This window comes from Gallus gallus, chromosome 19 (assembly GCF_016699485.2).
Source record: "Gallus gallus isolate bGalGal1 chromosome 19, bGalGal1.mat.broiler.GRCg7b, whole genome shotgun sequence".
NCBI classification, from domain to species: Eukaryota; Metazoa; Chordata; class Aves; order Galliformes; family Phasianidae; genus Gallus; species Gallus gallus.
In genome coordinates, this window is record NC_052550.1 from 1708226 (window position 1) to 1725001 (window position 16776).

A 16776-nucleotide genomic window follows, 5' to 3' on the forward strand; every position below is an offset into this window, starting at 1 on the left:
GAACCATGATTGAATTAAAGAGGATTTGGCTTTATTTGGAAGATCTTCATCCTCTGTGTCTCAGGCTCACTGGAACTGCAGATTGTTTAATTGCGTTGCCTAAGCCCATACATGTGCTGTGGCTGAGAACATGATGGAGCTGTCAGCCTGCAGTCATTATCAGCACTGAACTCGTTGGTAGGTACAAGTTACACGTTGCGAAAAGAGATGTAAAGGATTTTTGAACATGGGAGTATAAGGGAGGTTGGAAAGGCTGCAAAAAGCAGTATGTTTTTTCAGCTCTTTGGAAAAGTCTCCAAAATCTCCACTGCCCCATTTGAGAACCTGTAAAATTCTCAGCCCAAGGTTTGGTTGGTGGCCATGGGATTGAAAACCACCCCACTCAGGGGCATAATGCCCATGTCATTGTGTGTCACGTGCATCCTTCCAGCTTCCCAATGGAGATTTCAGCACGCTGTGTCCAACACTCCAAAAATAAAGGAAACATTAAATAAATGAACATCCAACCACCATGAACAACAGAGAAAACCTAATGGAACACTCCAGCTTCCAACTGTGCCCGACTACATAGATACAGTGGAAGGAGTACAGGGCCTCCTGTTACAAAACTCGCCTTCTGTGCTGGGTTACTCCAGAGCTCTGCCAGAAACCTTGGTCCATTTACCTCCTCGTGAGTCAGTGACATGCACAAACATCTGCTGATGAAAAGTGCTCTGTAAGACCTGAGCAAAACCACAGTGTACCAGCATGGATTGTTAACACCAATGAAAGAAGTTCCTGAGAGGGTCTTTGATTCCTATCAGGCTCGAAAACATCAGGAAATTAAGATATGGCCAGTGACCCCAAACAAAGGTTATTACCCCCCAGATGCACACAATTAATATAATCCACAGCATACAGCACATATCAGCAACAAAGCCGTTCTTGCAAGAAGGAAACAGCAATCGGGGAGCAAATGAGTCAACAGCAAGGCCCACCTGCTGGGCCAGCCTGGGACACCATCAGAGGGTACGGCAGCATCGACTCCCCTTCCCTCCACGCCTTCTCCCAAGCACATCAAATGTGCTTCCTTCAGACTGGCACTGTTCCCCTCCACATACCAATTTCCCTGAAGTCTCATTTCTCTTTTATGCTGAAATGGGAATAAAAAGAATAAAGCAAATGAGCCCCTTCCTCAACTCAAAGCATCTGCATCACACACACACACAACTCAGCAACTTCCATTTCATGCTGAGCCACTCGGAGAAAAACCAGTGTTTTATGGAGACAACAACTCTTCTGAATGGTTTTAAGGAGACAGGGATGCAGACTTGCTGGCAGATGAAGCCCCACAAGCACAGCACAGCCTCTCGTGTCTTTTGCCATTAATGCTGCAGACCATAGCATTGCAGGCTAGACGGAACTATTAAAACTGCTTTCAACAAATTGGAATTTTAAGCTTCCCTCATTGAGGGGAAAGAGGAAGAAACGTTCATGGGAACGGTTCGAGCAGCTCGAAGGAGGGTACAGATTTAAGTGAACCAGGGAGGAACTGTGTGAAACGGAACAACGCTGGGCAGATTTCTGGGCTCGCTCCCTCTCTTCTCTCCCAGTCTGCCTCAGCCCTGAGCACCCTGGGGTAACAATTAGCTGTTCCTATGTGCCTGCGCAAGCCCTGGCCAGAGGAAGGCTGCACATCTGTGCTGCCCTTGGTTGGTGTCTGACACCTCCAAGGTGGGCAGCAGCTCTGCAGGAGGGCATGGTGCTCAGCAGGTGTAAGCACGATGCTAGAGCATTTTGGGGATTAGGAGAAACCCACTAAGTACCCAAACAGGTGATCAGTGAGCAGGCTCAGTGGTGGGATGGGCTTCGGATGTGGTGTGCTGTCAGAAGGCGCACATCCAGGCTGGGATCCGGAGCACCGCTGCATTAAGGTTGGCAGCAGCAAACCTTTTCATCTGTCACCAGCTTCAGAAGTGTTTCATCTCCAACTCCTGCATCTCTGCAGCATGTCCCGGAGCTATATTAGGAAGGTTAGGAGGGCTGAAATAGTATGCCAGGCATTAAGTGACTTCCACTACAGGGGAACAGCCAAGATCCTTGCTTAATAGAGTCAGCTTTCCCTCACACTGGCAATCTGGCCTTTGAACCTGCTATTTTCAGAACTTCATGCAAGCTACAGCAAAGGAGGAAGCATCTGGCCACTGTTCTCCTTGCCTCTGCCTTATGCTATACACTTGCAATGCTTTTGCCCATATCAGCTCATTGCTGAAAGTGAAAATGTCCACAGCATACTGCACCAGTGAGTAGTTCAGCATGACATGCAGCTCAGAAAAAAACTCTGGATGCAAAGAGACAACCAAAAGGAGCCATGGTGGGAGCAGAGCAGCAGCTGCCCCACTCACCCTCATCCTCATCAAAGCAGTGTCTGTGCAGCCCATGTGCTCATGAGGTATCTGCATGGGTCAGTCTCCAGGGGTGCTCCTCCACAGCACACCCACGTCATTCCTGAATCTCATTCATTAAGGATGCAATCAATATCTGCACATTGAGGTATGTGTGAACATTTGGTCTTTGCCACTGCATGAGACATTTCCAGGGAAGTTTTGCAGAAAGAAACTGAACTGAAAATGCCAGCAGGTTCAATTTCAATCCTCCCTTTTGTTCTCCATCTGTCTGTATTGATCTTCACTGAAAGGCGAGTCCAAGAAAGTAGAATCCAATAGACCTGTTGCTCTATTAAAAATTCCAGCTGTCAGCCATAATGACTTATGTTATGTATTGCAAAGTGTTTTGTCACCTACATGAGCCTTCTGGGAAATAGGCCTGCCAGAGAGACAGAGCCACTGGCTGCCACTCCAAGCAGCTGTGTCACAGACAGCAGCCCCGAAGCAGCCATAGGAACATCCACTGCTCTGTGTTTCATGCTGCACATCCTGCCCAGACCTCCCCGAATCTCCTCAAGGTGGGAACTACCCGGTGGCACACTAAGGAAGGAGCAAAGCCAATGGCACCAGATAGCCAAAGGAACCGCACCTCCTCTACAACCCTGAGCAAAATACAGCAGTGTTTGCCAGGCTGAGCCAAGTGGGAAAAGTCTACGGACCCTGAGGCTTTATCAGAAAGCCCACACACTGCAGGGCATGTGGGTTAGGGCTGGAAATGCCCCATGCCATGGGGACAGCAGCACTGCCCTCACCTGCCTGAAGTGCCACAGACATCACAGGTCAGGAACCCACGGAGGAAATCCCTTCAATGATCAACAAAGGGCCGTGGGAATTAGGGAGGTGAGATTCAGATCCAGGTGAGCCTCCAAAGCTTTTCATGTTTGTGTGCAAATATTGAAGAGGTAACTGTGAACAGGGGAGCAGATGTGTGAACCAATTCTCACACACAGACAGAGGTTGGGCTGGTACCACTCAGATAGAGACAGAGGCAAGGCTGGAACACTGAGTGCCTTCAGCTGCACATCTCTGACTGACTAAAGCCCAAGAAATAGGGACAAACCAACCAGGTTCACTGCCCCTTAGCAGGGCCTGAAAGCATCGGTGGGAACACCTGTGGGACAGCACCAGGTGTGCTGCAATTAAGCAGCCCACTTTTACATAGGGCAACTGGAATGAGCATGCACTCAGGTGAGACTGATGTCCCGGAAAAGCTGAGATAAGACCCAGCTTCTTAGAAGTTTGTTAAAATCATTCTCTAAACCCCAACTCACGTGAGCCAGCTCCCAGGGGAGCACATGCACACCGCTGGTGGTGCTGCAGAACAAGAAAGTGATGCACCAAGCCACAGCTCATGCCTTGCACCGAGCTCAACTGCAACCTGCAGCACGCGCCCCTGGGTGCAGCCAGCTGCTCCGAGCAGCCTTTCATCCAAAGGTTTCCTTTGATACCGAGAAGTTTGCTTTTCAAAGAGATATTACCCCAGATTAAAAACATTAGAAGACAGACAGCGCAAAAAAGCAGGTGTTGATGGAAGCGACACACTCAGACAAAGTGTGCAAACGTGAGATAACGCAGCATCTCGGGGGCACGCGGCCGCGTCCCTCCAACAAGCTGGGAAACACCTTATCAGTGCTGAACACAGCCTGCACGCCCGCCTGGCAATCACACCCCTGCCACAAACAAACAAAAGAAGCCTCCAAAAAAGTCTTTACAAAGCGTGACACGCAGCTCAAGGGGGGAGAGGGGCTCCAACTACAACTCCCCACGCTTCTTCCCTCAAGAAGGGATTTTTTTCCCATTGCAATAGCTTTGTATCTTTTATCTCCTTGCGGCTCACAGACAAAGAATCAGAACGCCCGTGTTTATTAACTTTTCATCTCTCAGTGCATAGTTCTACGTTGTGCAGCGTTGTTCTCTAAATGGCACTACAACAAAGCAACATTCAGCTCTCACCTCCAGCCCTGCGACTGACTCCAAAATGTGAAGCTGAGCTGGAAACCCCAGGGGCCTTGGTTGGGGTTGGAACGTGATGATCCTTCGTGTCCCTTCCAACCCAAGCCATCCTGTGATTCTACGGCACCTATACATATTCCAATCCTACAGTTTTCTCTTCCTATATGTGAAAAATGCTTTCCAGTACAAAACACAGCACCCTGCATCCTGTGGTCCAGAGCCACGGGCTTCCATTGGCCTCCAGGTGCTTGCCCAGGAGTTACCTCCAGGAAACCACTGGGATTTAATGAGCTTTCGGGCCTCTGCTCTCAGAAGGTCCATCTCCTCTCTGGTGTACACAGCTGAGCCCCAAGACTTCACACAGGCTCAGCCACGAGCCACACGCCACAGAAACCGTCCCATGCTCACAACCAACTCTAGCAGTTTCTTGGGCCAGGCTTTTTTCAGTGGTGCCCAGCAACAGGACAAGGGGCAACGGGCACAAACTAGAACTCAGGTATTTCCACCTGAACATGAAGAACTTCATTGCTGTGTGGGTGTCAGAACCCTGGAACAGGCTGCCCAGTGAGGTGGGGGAGTCTCCTTCTCCGGAGATATTCAAAACCCACCTGGACATTTTCCTGTATGTCCTGATGTAGGGAACTGCTCTGGGGGACCTCCAGGGGTCCCTTCCAACCCCTATAACTCTGCCCTTGTCTCATTCAGTGGACAACGCACACACACAGCCCCATCCTTGCTGGCATCCTTGGCACAAGTGCTTACTTCTCCTGGAGTCATCTCTAAATCTCAGAGCTCATGAGAATCTATTTTCCTGTGATTATTTTCCTGCAGAGATAAATCCATATATTATAATGACTATGTTTGCAATATCTGAAGCATCAACTGTGAGATGTTGCTATCGCTGCTCACAATTATTTCCTACCATTAATGCAAATTAATATGACAATATTATGGCCATTAATATTTCTTTGCTGTCATTGAAACTCCGTGATGATGCAGAGAGCAAATGCACAGGTCCAAGAGATATGTGTTGGTTTGTATCATTTCTTTTTATAGAGAAAATCTACGTTATTATCTGCTTGGGAGGAGCTCTCCATAAACATCTGCCAAGTTACCTCATTATCTTCCTTCAAATCCCCCCCTTAAAAATCTCATTTGTTATGATGCCTACAAAGACTCAGCAGCATAGCTCCAACATTATTAATATAATATAATATCCTGGTGGATAACAGCATCTCCTCGTTCCTCACCCCGCTCTCCTTTCATACTTCCACTGGAAGGTTTTTGAGGACAGAAGCACTTTGGTGCTCAGGTTTTGTATGACACCACATCATTATGAGGGATGCTCGCTTATGTAACTGATGCATCCTTGTGGTGGGACGCAGATAGCACACTGCCCAGGTGTGCAAAGCAATTGGTTTTACACAGCTCCTCCACCCCTCAATCAACGTGGGTCATCTCTCTGCATCTCCCCCTGCCTGCCCAGCTGCCACAGAGCACTGCAGCACAGCCCAGGGAGCTCAAGCAGGACAGAAACAGGCACAGAGAGGGAACCCTCCAGCAGCAAGAGCCCTGCTATCACCCTGCCAACAGCAGTGCTGGTACAGCATTGGTGCAAGACACCACCCTTGCACAAGCCACCTTTGCAATCTCAGCAGCAGATGAAGAGATTTCATCCTGCATCCTCAACACCAGCTGCAGTCTCAGTTTACTCAGGGTGGATGCTTTTTGAAGGGATTCATTTCATTGTCTCCTGTCTTTCAGCAGTGCCTCCAGAGCCCCTGACTGGATGTTAGTGATGCATAATGCAGAGAGGAGGCTGTTTAGAAGCACATTTCTCAGTGCGTGGCAGTGTGTAGAAAAGCTCAACGATCATTACCAGGAGGTTCTCTAATGAAGAGAGTTCTCCTCTTCACCCCTTTGGTATGGTTCAGTTTTGAGACGGAACAACTCGTTTTGGTGTTTCAAACTGGGCAATGCCACAACGAGAGGTCACCTCTCTTTACTATCCAAACTGATACCTGAGCCCCGAAATCCCACAGCTTCACCAATGAACGTCACCTCAGCTTCTGCATTAGAGCTGCTGCGATTTTCATCAGCCGAGGAGCTGGCCTCTTGTTTCTTATACTGGTAATTATAATTCATCAGCTTTCTATGGTGCTCATTACTGTGATATTTGAGTGCCTATTTTTACAGGCTTGAGTAGCTCGCTGCACACCATCTCATCTCACTGCAGACAGATGAGCAACCTCTCTCAGACTTCCTTTGGAAACGAGCTCTCCTGATCCTGTGCCCTCCCTGTTCTTCCTTTCTCATCACAGAATCCACAGCCCGTGTCTATTATTATTATTATTGTTTTTAAGTAATACCAAAAGCACGCTATGCAAATGAAGGCAGCAAGCAAAGCAACAACCATTTGCTGGTATTCATGAGATTTTAACTGCCCTAACAACGTTATCCAACTGTACGCTGGAAAAACAAACCTGGGAAGAATCCAAGTCTGGAAACGTTGCCATATGAAATTGAACACCCTGCAAATTTCTGTAATCAAAAGCCAGGAAGGAAGATATTCAGCAGTGCCTGTAAGAAGGCTAAACCAAAACACGAATGGGTAATGTGGGAAACCTAACATCTCCCTCCATGTTTTGTCATGGACTGAACTTGTGTGTGTGTCTGGTGTGCTGGTTTCCTCCTCTTCACAAATCTTTCTCACATCAAAAGCATCATACAAGAGGATGGAAGGTCTCTGCAGACCCCAGATATATATATATAAAAAAGGTATATAAATATATATTTTTCCAACTGGGGCTTTGTTATAGACAGGGACACAAAGGCACACAAAGGGGAAATGCGGAGTATAACACCACTGTGAGGAGTCAAAGCAGAATTGGATCCCCGTGCTCCGGGGTCTTGTCCTTCTGCTTCTTATTTAGAGGTGGTCCTCTGCAACGAGCAGAGTGCTGCGACCAGAAACAAGGATATGCCTGAAACCAGAACCTGCGAATGCTCCAATGAAGAGAAAGGTAAGACTGCTCTCTAGTCTCCTTCGCAGACTTCTCGTTTCTAATTACAAATGTAATCAGTAGTTATTTCAGATTTTAACTCTGGTTTGATTCTGTTTCATTTTCTGCTACAAAAGCTGAAGAAATGGAGCAGGGGGAGAACCACCCCATCAGACCGCAGGCTGCCAGCAGCACCACCACGGCCAAAGGAAACGCAACGCAACGCTGCATGAGATCTGAGGAAAGCAAATCTGAGACGTGAGGAAACCAAACCCCCTCCTGTTCTCCCAGCACTAACCTTCATCGCTGTTGTCGTCCACGAGGATGATCTCCTTCAGCAGGTGGGCCGGGGTGTGATTGACAGCACTGTGCACCGACCGCAGGATGACCGAGAGCGCCTCGTTGACGAAGATGAAGATAATGGAGATCTGGGGCAGGTCCTTGCCGTACTTCAGCTCTTTGCACCTGCAGCACAAAGGGGAAGGAAAGAGACAAAGTTAGCAGAGCGCACCGCAGCGCTCAGCGCTGGGAACACGTTTGATGTGCAGCATTTAAGGCACAGCACGGGCAGCTCCGCGCAGTATTTTGGCTGCCTGGGTGTGATTTCATCAGCACTGCATAGGAAGAGATGGCAGCACCACAGAGCATCCTCGTGGCTCACCAAGGCAGGGTGCAAACAGCTCGCTGGGCTGAGGTTGTGTTTGCATGCCCATATGTCCATAGGCACACAGCTGCCAGAACACAGGAAGCCTTTCCCATTTAAAAGGAAGCTCTGCTTTGCTATTCCACGTTAAGATTAATTGATGCTCGGAAATAAGTTTAGTTCTTAAACCACACTTGTGAACTTTCTCCCATCTGCCTTGGTATGAAACGAATACAGAACAACCCATGTTTAAATAGTTTTAATATATGTTTTAGCTCTCTTTATAGATTCTTCTGAACACACTTCTGTCTCTGAAGCATCCCAGCAGGGCGCTGCTCTGAACTGGGCTCTTTATACTTCACAGTCAGTACAGGTGAAACCAAAGCTTTGCTATCACCTCTCCGGGTTTCAGAAGTCATTGCTTAACTCCAGCTTTGCTTTGGCGGCTGAGCATCTGCACGGGCACATTTTTGGTGTCACAGGTGGTACTGGAGGCAGAGAGGTGCAAGGCGTTCCCATTTCCCCACCAGCCTGCCCCCCAGCCAGCAACAGGTTCCCTACTTTCAACAATTCAACCAAATTTGTCAGTTTCCCCTGCAATAAATGCTTTCAAGGGAAGAGCAGGAAAATGAGCCGTTCTGCTCCCTCTCCCCATTCAAGCCGGATTAGCCATGCAACATCAGCAGCATTCACAGAATCGCAGTGAGTGTTTACCAGCTAAATCCTGCCCAGGTAAGCAAAGACAGAACGACACAGGACAGATATCCAGGAGCAGCTTCAATCTCGTTGACTTCCCAGCAATAACTTCGTATTTAATTGTGCTGGGTGTTTCTTAGGCAACAGCAGGCATTCTCTATGCTCCAAAAAGAGGCACTGGAGACAGAGATTTTCACAGAAACACGGTTCTTTATGATTCCTCTTTTGTTAACAAGCATGTTGGATGAAAACAAGGTTGCGTTTCCTGATTTAACTGTTGCATACCCTAAAGCAATCCAAGCTCTCCACAAAAAGCAACCTCCCAAATGCTGAAAAACATCTTCCAGAAGGCAGATGGCTCTTCACAATGAACGCAACTGACCCTGAAATGCGAGCACAAAAGTCAAACTGAACAGTGAGAGACTAAAAACCTGCTTCTCATAGCTGTCGGTACCTGCTAAGCTGAAGGGAAAGTGGTCACAGGATGAGGAGCGTTTCCCTCTAATGACTGCCCACCTCTGGTCCCCAGGCCACGTTTCTGGGGAATACAGGACACAGCTTGAGATGAGAGTGGTTTGGAAGCAAATCCAAAGCGAGTCCTTTGAGGCTCATCTTCTGCTCACTGTTCCCTCACCCGATGGCTGAGGGCCGGAGAACAGCAGTACGGGGAGAAGAGAAGTCAGGAAAGGAGCAGGCACTTCAATACCCACACTGGCCCTGTGCAGCTCCTTGCAACCACAGCATCAGGGAAAGCAGCCATCTAAAACCAAGTTAACCTCAGGTGGGTCAGCCCTCCTGAGGGCCTCCTGGTGCATGAAGCAGCTGTGCTGAGCAGAGCTCTCTGCCTGCAGCAGAACTCACACGTGGGCATACATCCATGCGTGCCAGAGAGCACCTGGTGCTGTGTGCTCTCGTGGGGCCAGCAACAGGAGGAGTGCTCAGGATCCAACCCAATTGGAAGGGTCAGCAGAGAACATGTTAAAGCAGCAGGAATAATGACTACAAGGAATGGGAAGCGGTTTGGTTTGCTGTTTGTTTTTTTTTCCTTCTAAGCATTTTTAACACAACACGAACTGATCCAGACCCTGCTTCAAGTGAACCTGAGAGGAACAGCAGGCAGGGACAAGTCCCACGGTTCAGGCTGAGACAGCATTCACCCCCCAGGTGACAAAGCACTTCATAGAACCATAGAATCACAAAACAGCTTGGGTTGGAAGGGACCCCAAGGATCATCAATTCCAAACCCCCTGCTGCAGGCAGGGCTGCCAACCACTAGGATCAAGTACTAGACCAGGTTGCTCAGGGTTCCATCCAATCTGGCCTTGAATGCCTCCAGGGATGGGGCATCCACAGCCTCTCTGGGCAGGAGAGTGAGAAACTCCCAGTGAAAACCTTCCCCTCTGACATCATTTGGGTGACTGCAGCCTCCAAAGGCAGCGCCCAGACAACATCCATGTTCAGGATTCAGGCTGAGCATCCAGAAGGCAGCAGACACACCAGCCCAGACTGCAGGCTTGTCTCTTTGGGGATGTGCAATCAGTGAGATGGAAGTGATCCTCAAGAACATCCTCAGGGGAACATGAGGCCAACCAGCAACAGGAAGGCAAGAAGCGCTGGAAGAAACTGGCTGTCCCAAGGCTTTTGCCAAGCTTATTGAGAACCTGAACTAAAACCAATGCAAACACATCTCTATGTAGGCTAGAAAGCCTCTGCAGATCCTCTCATCTCCAGGAGAACAACCTCAGGTTTTATTCCTACTGCTCAGCTGACACTGTATCGGCTGGTTGATCTACTCCCGGCCCACAAGAATGGATTTCTCAGACAACAATTGCAAATACTTTGAAAACTTTTAAATATAAATATGATGGCAGTGAGATCAACACAGCACATCCCCTCTGGAGTCACTGTTTCCATAGGGTCAAAGTCCAGCACCCCTTTTTAACATAAATTTGCCAACTTCCACTCATCCATCATTACCAAAAGGCAATTCTGGCATACAAGGGCAATACCAGGCCCTGAACATCAGGAAATACCTCAAAGTGGAAAGAAATCAAGCAGTCTGCAGTTGATCCCTCATCCTCCCCCTTTGCCAGATGAGGAACACTCCATGGGTAAAGCACAGAACAGTGCTCGCCTGCCAACACCTGTGAGCTAATTAGCACAGGTTACACAGTGACATTTTCCTCACTAAATCCTGCTCTCTTCAGCTAACATAGGCTGGCACCTGCTTGCAGGATTTATATCAAAATATCATGGATTAATAGCAAAAAGATACAGAGCCCTTACGGCTTTGTCTCTCATTTAGATCAATGGGACATCAGAGTAAGAGGCGTTTTACGTCCCATTAAATCATGCTTGACGACGTCCCTTAAATCACACTGACAAAACCCTCTTTAAGTTTTGCCTTCCCAACGCATGGCATCAGGGCTGAAGATAAAGCCCAATCTGAGCAACCCCTGGGAAGTGTCACCTGTCCTCCAACAGTAGGGAATGGGGTTTTACTCCACCCGTGGTTCTTTTCACCTTTCTTTGGTCTGAGATCTTCATTCTACACCAAAGCCCAACCTTGCAATCAGGAACACATGGAATAAAATAAAATGCATTCACAGGGGGGGCTTTTTTATATTTTTTTAACAGACAATTTTATGCAAGAAGCCATTCAGAAACAAACGAAGGATGAGAAGAGGAGGTGGGGGAAGGGCTGAGTTTATGGGGAACAGCTTGGTGTGCGTCAGGCTGTATTAATCAAGTCAGCACATTTCCAAACAACAACAACAACAAAATCAAGTCGTGCAACAACGACAGCGTGCTGCAGGAAGAACAGCACTCAGACACACACAGGAGCAGTGGGACAGCCCGCTCCCAGCTCACACCACTGCCACCCCCACCCCATAACCACGAATCCCAGCCAACTGACTCCAGAAGCAATCTGCCTCCTCCTGCAGTACTCCTCGCTCAACTCAGCCACTCCTGACAGCACACACATCTATTTTCCGCAGTACCTCCAATCATTACGGCCATCATTTTTTCCTAATTTGTCCCAGCTGTACCGTCTGGGAGTCTTTCCTCCCCAATCCATATATAAATATGCCTACCCAAATTTGACGTGAAGATTAAAAACCATTAAGCAGAAAGTATAGCTGCTCTCAGTCCTAGCGAGAAGGCAGAACTCCATAAATTTGCGAAGTCTGCCCTGGATGGGATGTGCCATGGGTTTCAAACAGGCTCCATGCTTTAAGGGTATTACTTGGATCTAGTCAAAAAAAAACCAACCCAGACTTCAACAGGCTGTCCGAAAACAATCCGTCCAGAACCTGAATTTCCTAGTGATATATTTCTAAAGAATCATTCCCAATGCCTCCAGAGCACCATGGATTATCAGACCGGAGCCACCTCTCCAACCATGCGATGGGGATGCAAAAAAAAACAAAACAACAATTTTGGTTGTTGTTGGAGAAAACCCAGAGACAGATGAGCTGGGAGGAGCGTCAGGTGGTAAAGAGAGGAGAGAAACACCGCTGAAGGAAAAGTATCTGCTATTGCAGGCACAGAACCCACGTGGTGCTATTAAAGCCCCATCAGCACAACCCATTCTCCAAAGGTCACTTCCAACTCTATTCCCTGCTGCCTGGGATGCTGATACATCAACAAGGGAAGGCAAAAACAGTGTTAAGAAATGCCAATAGAAAATCAAACCTTCTTGCAAAAGGAAGCACTCAGACGTGCCCTGCAGCATGAGAGCAGTGCAGGAACTGGGCAGGACCTGGTGCCAGCCAAATCAAAGCCTGCTAAGAGTCAAATGCAGCTTTTGCATGCTTAGTTCTTAAGCCCACAGCTGGCTAGTCACTGAAGGACAGCAAACACTGGGGCAAAGCCAGAGACAATGCATGGGGTCCCAGCACTTGCCTGCCCTTGGTTCCAGCCTGACCCAGATGAGCAGCACTCGAGGTCCCTGACTCAATCCAAACACGTCCAATGAGCACACAGTGATCTGGTGGCACCACGTCCCTGGTGCAAGCCATCGGCAAGGCAAGTTTTCCAGATAAAACATACACACGTGCAGTAAGGCATCTGAAGCGTGTCAGCTGCTGTGGGTCCAGCTCAGGTACCACCACTGCAGCCTGCAGAGGGAAACAGCTCCTGAGCCCACGTGCCACGTGGCAGGGCACTGAGCAGGCACAGGGAAGAGTTCAAAGCCCCATCCCCTCAGACAACGCCAGACAGCATCAGTTCTTACCCATCTTCAACATCAGTGCAAAGTAACTGTTGACACAGTTACTTGAGCAGCACATCCTATTCAGAGATTTAAGTGCAGTGCAAACTTTAAGTTTTCCATTTCCACCACAGCAGGAACGGTCACTACCTGACAGATGGAGAGGTGATGCAGAATAATGCATGCAATTGCCCAGAAATGAATTACTAGCAGACCAGGAACCCAGAAGTCTGCCACATAACCTTTTTATCACTTTAAAATAAGGTTATTTCTTACTTTCCCCCTGCTGTTCAGCCCTCCCCAGCCTCCTCATTGCTCTGTGTCCTTCCCCCAGCAGGAAGCAGGTAAGATTTTCCATACAAAGGACAGACACTGCATTACCAAGCAGGGCAGGCTCTGCTTTGGACGGATGTCAAGTATGAAAAACACACACAGAAGAAAAGGTCAACAAAATAACGGTGGGCTGCTTTCTTGCAGCCATTGGAACAGTTTAATTGGTCTGACTAATGGCTGTCACAGGGCAAGCATCACACAAGGTAAGTTTTGGGAGCACAAAGAGCTCCGTTATCCTCTGAAGTTAGGAGACACAGACAGCCACATGCCAGTGCCGATGGACTTGCTGCTTCGGCTGCCACAAGGCAGAGGGGCTCAGCAGCAGAAGCCCTCCATGCCAGCCTTCCAGGCGTTCAGACTGATGGATGAGCACTGTCTCTGTCTAATGGCTACATCATCATTAGCTCTGACTCCATGCCATTACTCATCTTTGAAGAAACGCCCTTCAGGTCTGCTCAATGCGCTGCTCTGCACTGCACAGAGGTGACAAAACACACACATCCCTTCTGGGATTCCAACATCAGAAACTACTGTGGAGAAGGACAAGCAGCCATGCCTGCACAATGCTCCTTCTGAAGTTACCCCTACACCTACCGATGAGGGTCCTACTGGATCGCACTGGAACAGGTTGCCCAAGGAGGCTGTGGATGCCCCATCCCTGGAGGCATTCAGTGCCAGGCTGGATGTGGCTCTGGGCAGCCTGGGCTGGTGGTTGGCAACCCTGCACATAGCAGGGGGTTGAAACTGGATGATCATTGTGGCCTTTTTCAACCCAGGCCATTCCATGATTCTATGATATGATTCTCCCCATCTCGTGTGTGTGATCCAGCCATAAGACACAAACTGGACAGACAATTAAGCATAAAAATCCGTGCTAGTGCCTAAAGAGGAAAACAAAGCAGACAAGGACTTCAGTGGCTTTGGTTATAGAGACCACACTTCTTCATAAAAGACCTCAGTGACTCCTTTTTCACAGATTTCCTCCTCTCCTTCTTACCAGAGTGGCTGCATTTCTTTTCCTCCTTTATTTATTTACTTTTAATTCTGAGCACCCAGTAGTTCCCAAATCTGGTTCTTGAAGTTAGTTATTAATCATTTCCTTGCTGGCCATCACACAAAATAAATCCAGCTAACGCGCTTCTCATAAGCTTATCCCTCACTGACATTTCATTCTCGTATGAGGCTTGAGGGTTTGAATATTTAAATAGGCAAATATTCTTTTGATTAGTAGAATAAATGATTCTTGTTACTTACAGCCCTTAAAAACAGTTAGCCTCGTGAAAGTGCTCAAATATGTTGGCACAGCTTTTACAGGATTTTGTAGATTCTCCTGCAAAATGTGCTTTGGCAGCAGAGAGTTCAACTTAACAAGCTCATATGCTTTCAAATGCCTCTCCTACAATGAGAAATGGAGTTGCAACATTAAAGCAAAGGTGCACAGAAGTCAACTGGTTTAGAATTTCTGCACATTAAGTTGAATTCTCCCCAAAATTACTATCACACAGATTACAGTTTGGTCAAGCTCTTATAAAGCCAAGCTGGAGCGAGCATCATCCTGCAAATAAAAGAATCAATAGATCTCTTGGCGCCTAGGAAGCTTGGACTCATTGGTTCTAAGACTGCAGTGTCAGAACAGTGCCCTTGTAAGACATTTCAACCCATTATACAGAGTGGGCACCCAGACTTTTTCTGTGGAGAAGGGCCTCAGGAGCAGGTTAACACATGTGTGGTTTGTAATCCTACAGCTGGCTTTTGGGTGCCTATCACCAGACCTATACTTTCCAGGATAGCTCAATTAATGATGTCTGCTGTCTCTGCTTCTTGCATAGAGCCCTGGGCTCTTCATCTGCTCCTTACCTGTCCCATAAGGACAAATTACACTGTGACAATACAGGGCTGGGCACAGCCCGGTCCCTTTGTCCCACGTGTCCATGTTGCAGGGAGGTGAATGGATCTCCCTTTTCCACATCTGGGCACTGTGGAAGTCCACAGCACAAGTGGGGACTCCCGGTCTGTCAAGAGACTTCAGAAGGAGAAGGCTGCTATCCTCTTAATTAAGGCATCAATGATTTAAGCACCACTTGATGGCATTCAAAGCTACTATTATCATCCCTTTAAATGAGGAACTGCAGAAATCAGGCAGCCAACCCAAGGCCACAGGAGGTCAGTGGGGCTCAGGAACAAAGCCCACAGGTCATGCAGCGATGGCAGTGCCAACCTGGTCACCTACCTGCAACCCTGGGCAAAGCCCAACAAACACGAGGAACATCTACAAGCTTTTCTTTTTTTTTCAGTCAGTCTGTTTTATAAATGGTCCCCTCTGAACAGGGCTGAATATTGCCAAAATATGCATGGATTGAAGGAAGAGGCTGTGAAAATGGCATACTACAGGCTGCTCCCACCAGGAGCTGTGCAGATCCATGCTCCTACTCAGGACGTATGGGCACTGGGCCAGTCAACGCCACCAGCAGAGGAACAGTGACACTGCTGGAAAGGGGCAACCAAATCCTCCACGTTACGAGCTTGTAAGTGCTCAGAGATCACCGGGTGAAAGGCAGTAATGTAAAGCAGTAAATTAACAGCGTATGCTTTGACACTCTCTATTAGAGGTGTCACCTACCCGTGTAGCTGATCATGTAGACACGATGCTGGATGTGGCTAATTAACAGGCATCAGTGTAAGGCGAAATCAAAGCTCCCCTTGAGGTCAGTGCAGAGACAGTGACACTACCAAAGGACAATTTATCCCACCCTGCTCTCCTAGAAGTACCTGGCTGCCTCACTCACGGGCTGATGCAGATATTTTTGGGAGCAATGCCTCTTCTCTCCTTTGACCTCAGACAGACCATGGCTGGACTTCCAAGATGGGCACATCCCAGGAAGCGAACCCTCACCAAGCCCCTCAGGGCCACGACCCCATGGTGGCAATTGAACCCGTGAGCACCCCACCTCCAGCTGCTCAGCCCTGCTTAGGCATGTTGGGATACGGCCAAACGTAGCATGAAATCCTTGCTGTGCTGCCTTACCTTAAAAGCTTCTTATCAGGACAGATCTTACGGAACTCGAGCTCTTGCTGTCCCCTGTATATACATAGGGCAGTGAATAAGCAAAGTGGCTAACAGTGCTGCCTGGAACAGTGGGTGGAACAATGCCATTGCTCCACCTAACAGGCAGCATAAAATGATGAATTTAAAAGCAACAGCTGATTTTTAGAGATAACTTTCTTCTTCCTTATGGCAGATCCACTCTTTTGCACTGTTTCTGAACTGGCACCCTTTTCTGTGGCTAGAGAAACCACTAAGTGGCCTTAACCTGTCAGAATTGGATCAGCTTCAGCTGGATGGAAATGAACGCAACCAACCAGCTTAAAAATGTGCTGTCTGTCCCCTGATGGGAAGAGACATCAACTGTGGAGAGGCTGAGAAGCTTCCTGATGACCAGAAAGGGATTTAGGGATGGAATGCAAAAGCAATGGCCAATTACCAATTGTCTGCTTCTTCATGAAGTTACT

General features: G+C 48.1%; 1 protein-coding gene across 1 annotated transcript in view; it reads right to left on the bottom strand.

Moving 5' to 3' along the window:
- WBSCR17 (Williams-Beuren syndrome chromosome region 17) overlaps nucleotides 1-16776 on the bottom strand; it is a 186656-nt gene that overhangs the window by 113388 nt on the left and 56492 nt on the right. The window contains exon 3 of the mRNA XM_415728.8: nucleotides 7680-7846. Coding sequence (XP_415728.4) covers nucleotides 7680-7846 — 167 coding nt within the window. The remainder of the gene's footprint in view (nucleotides 1-7679; nucleotides 7847-16776) is intronic.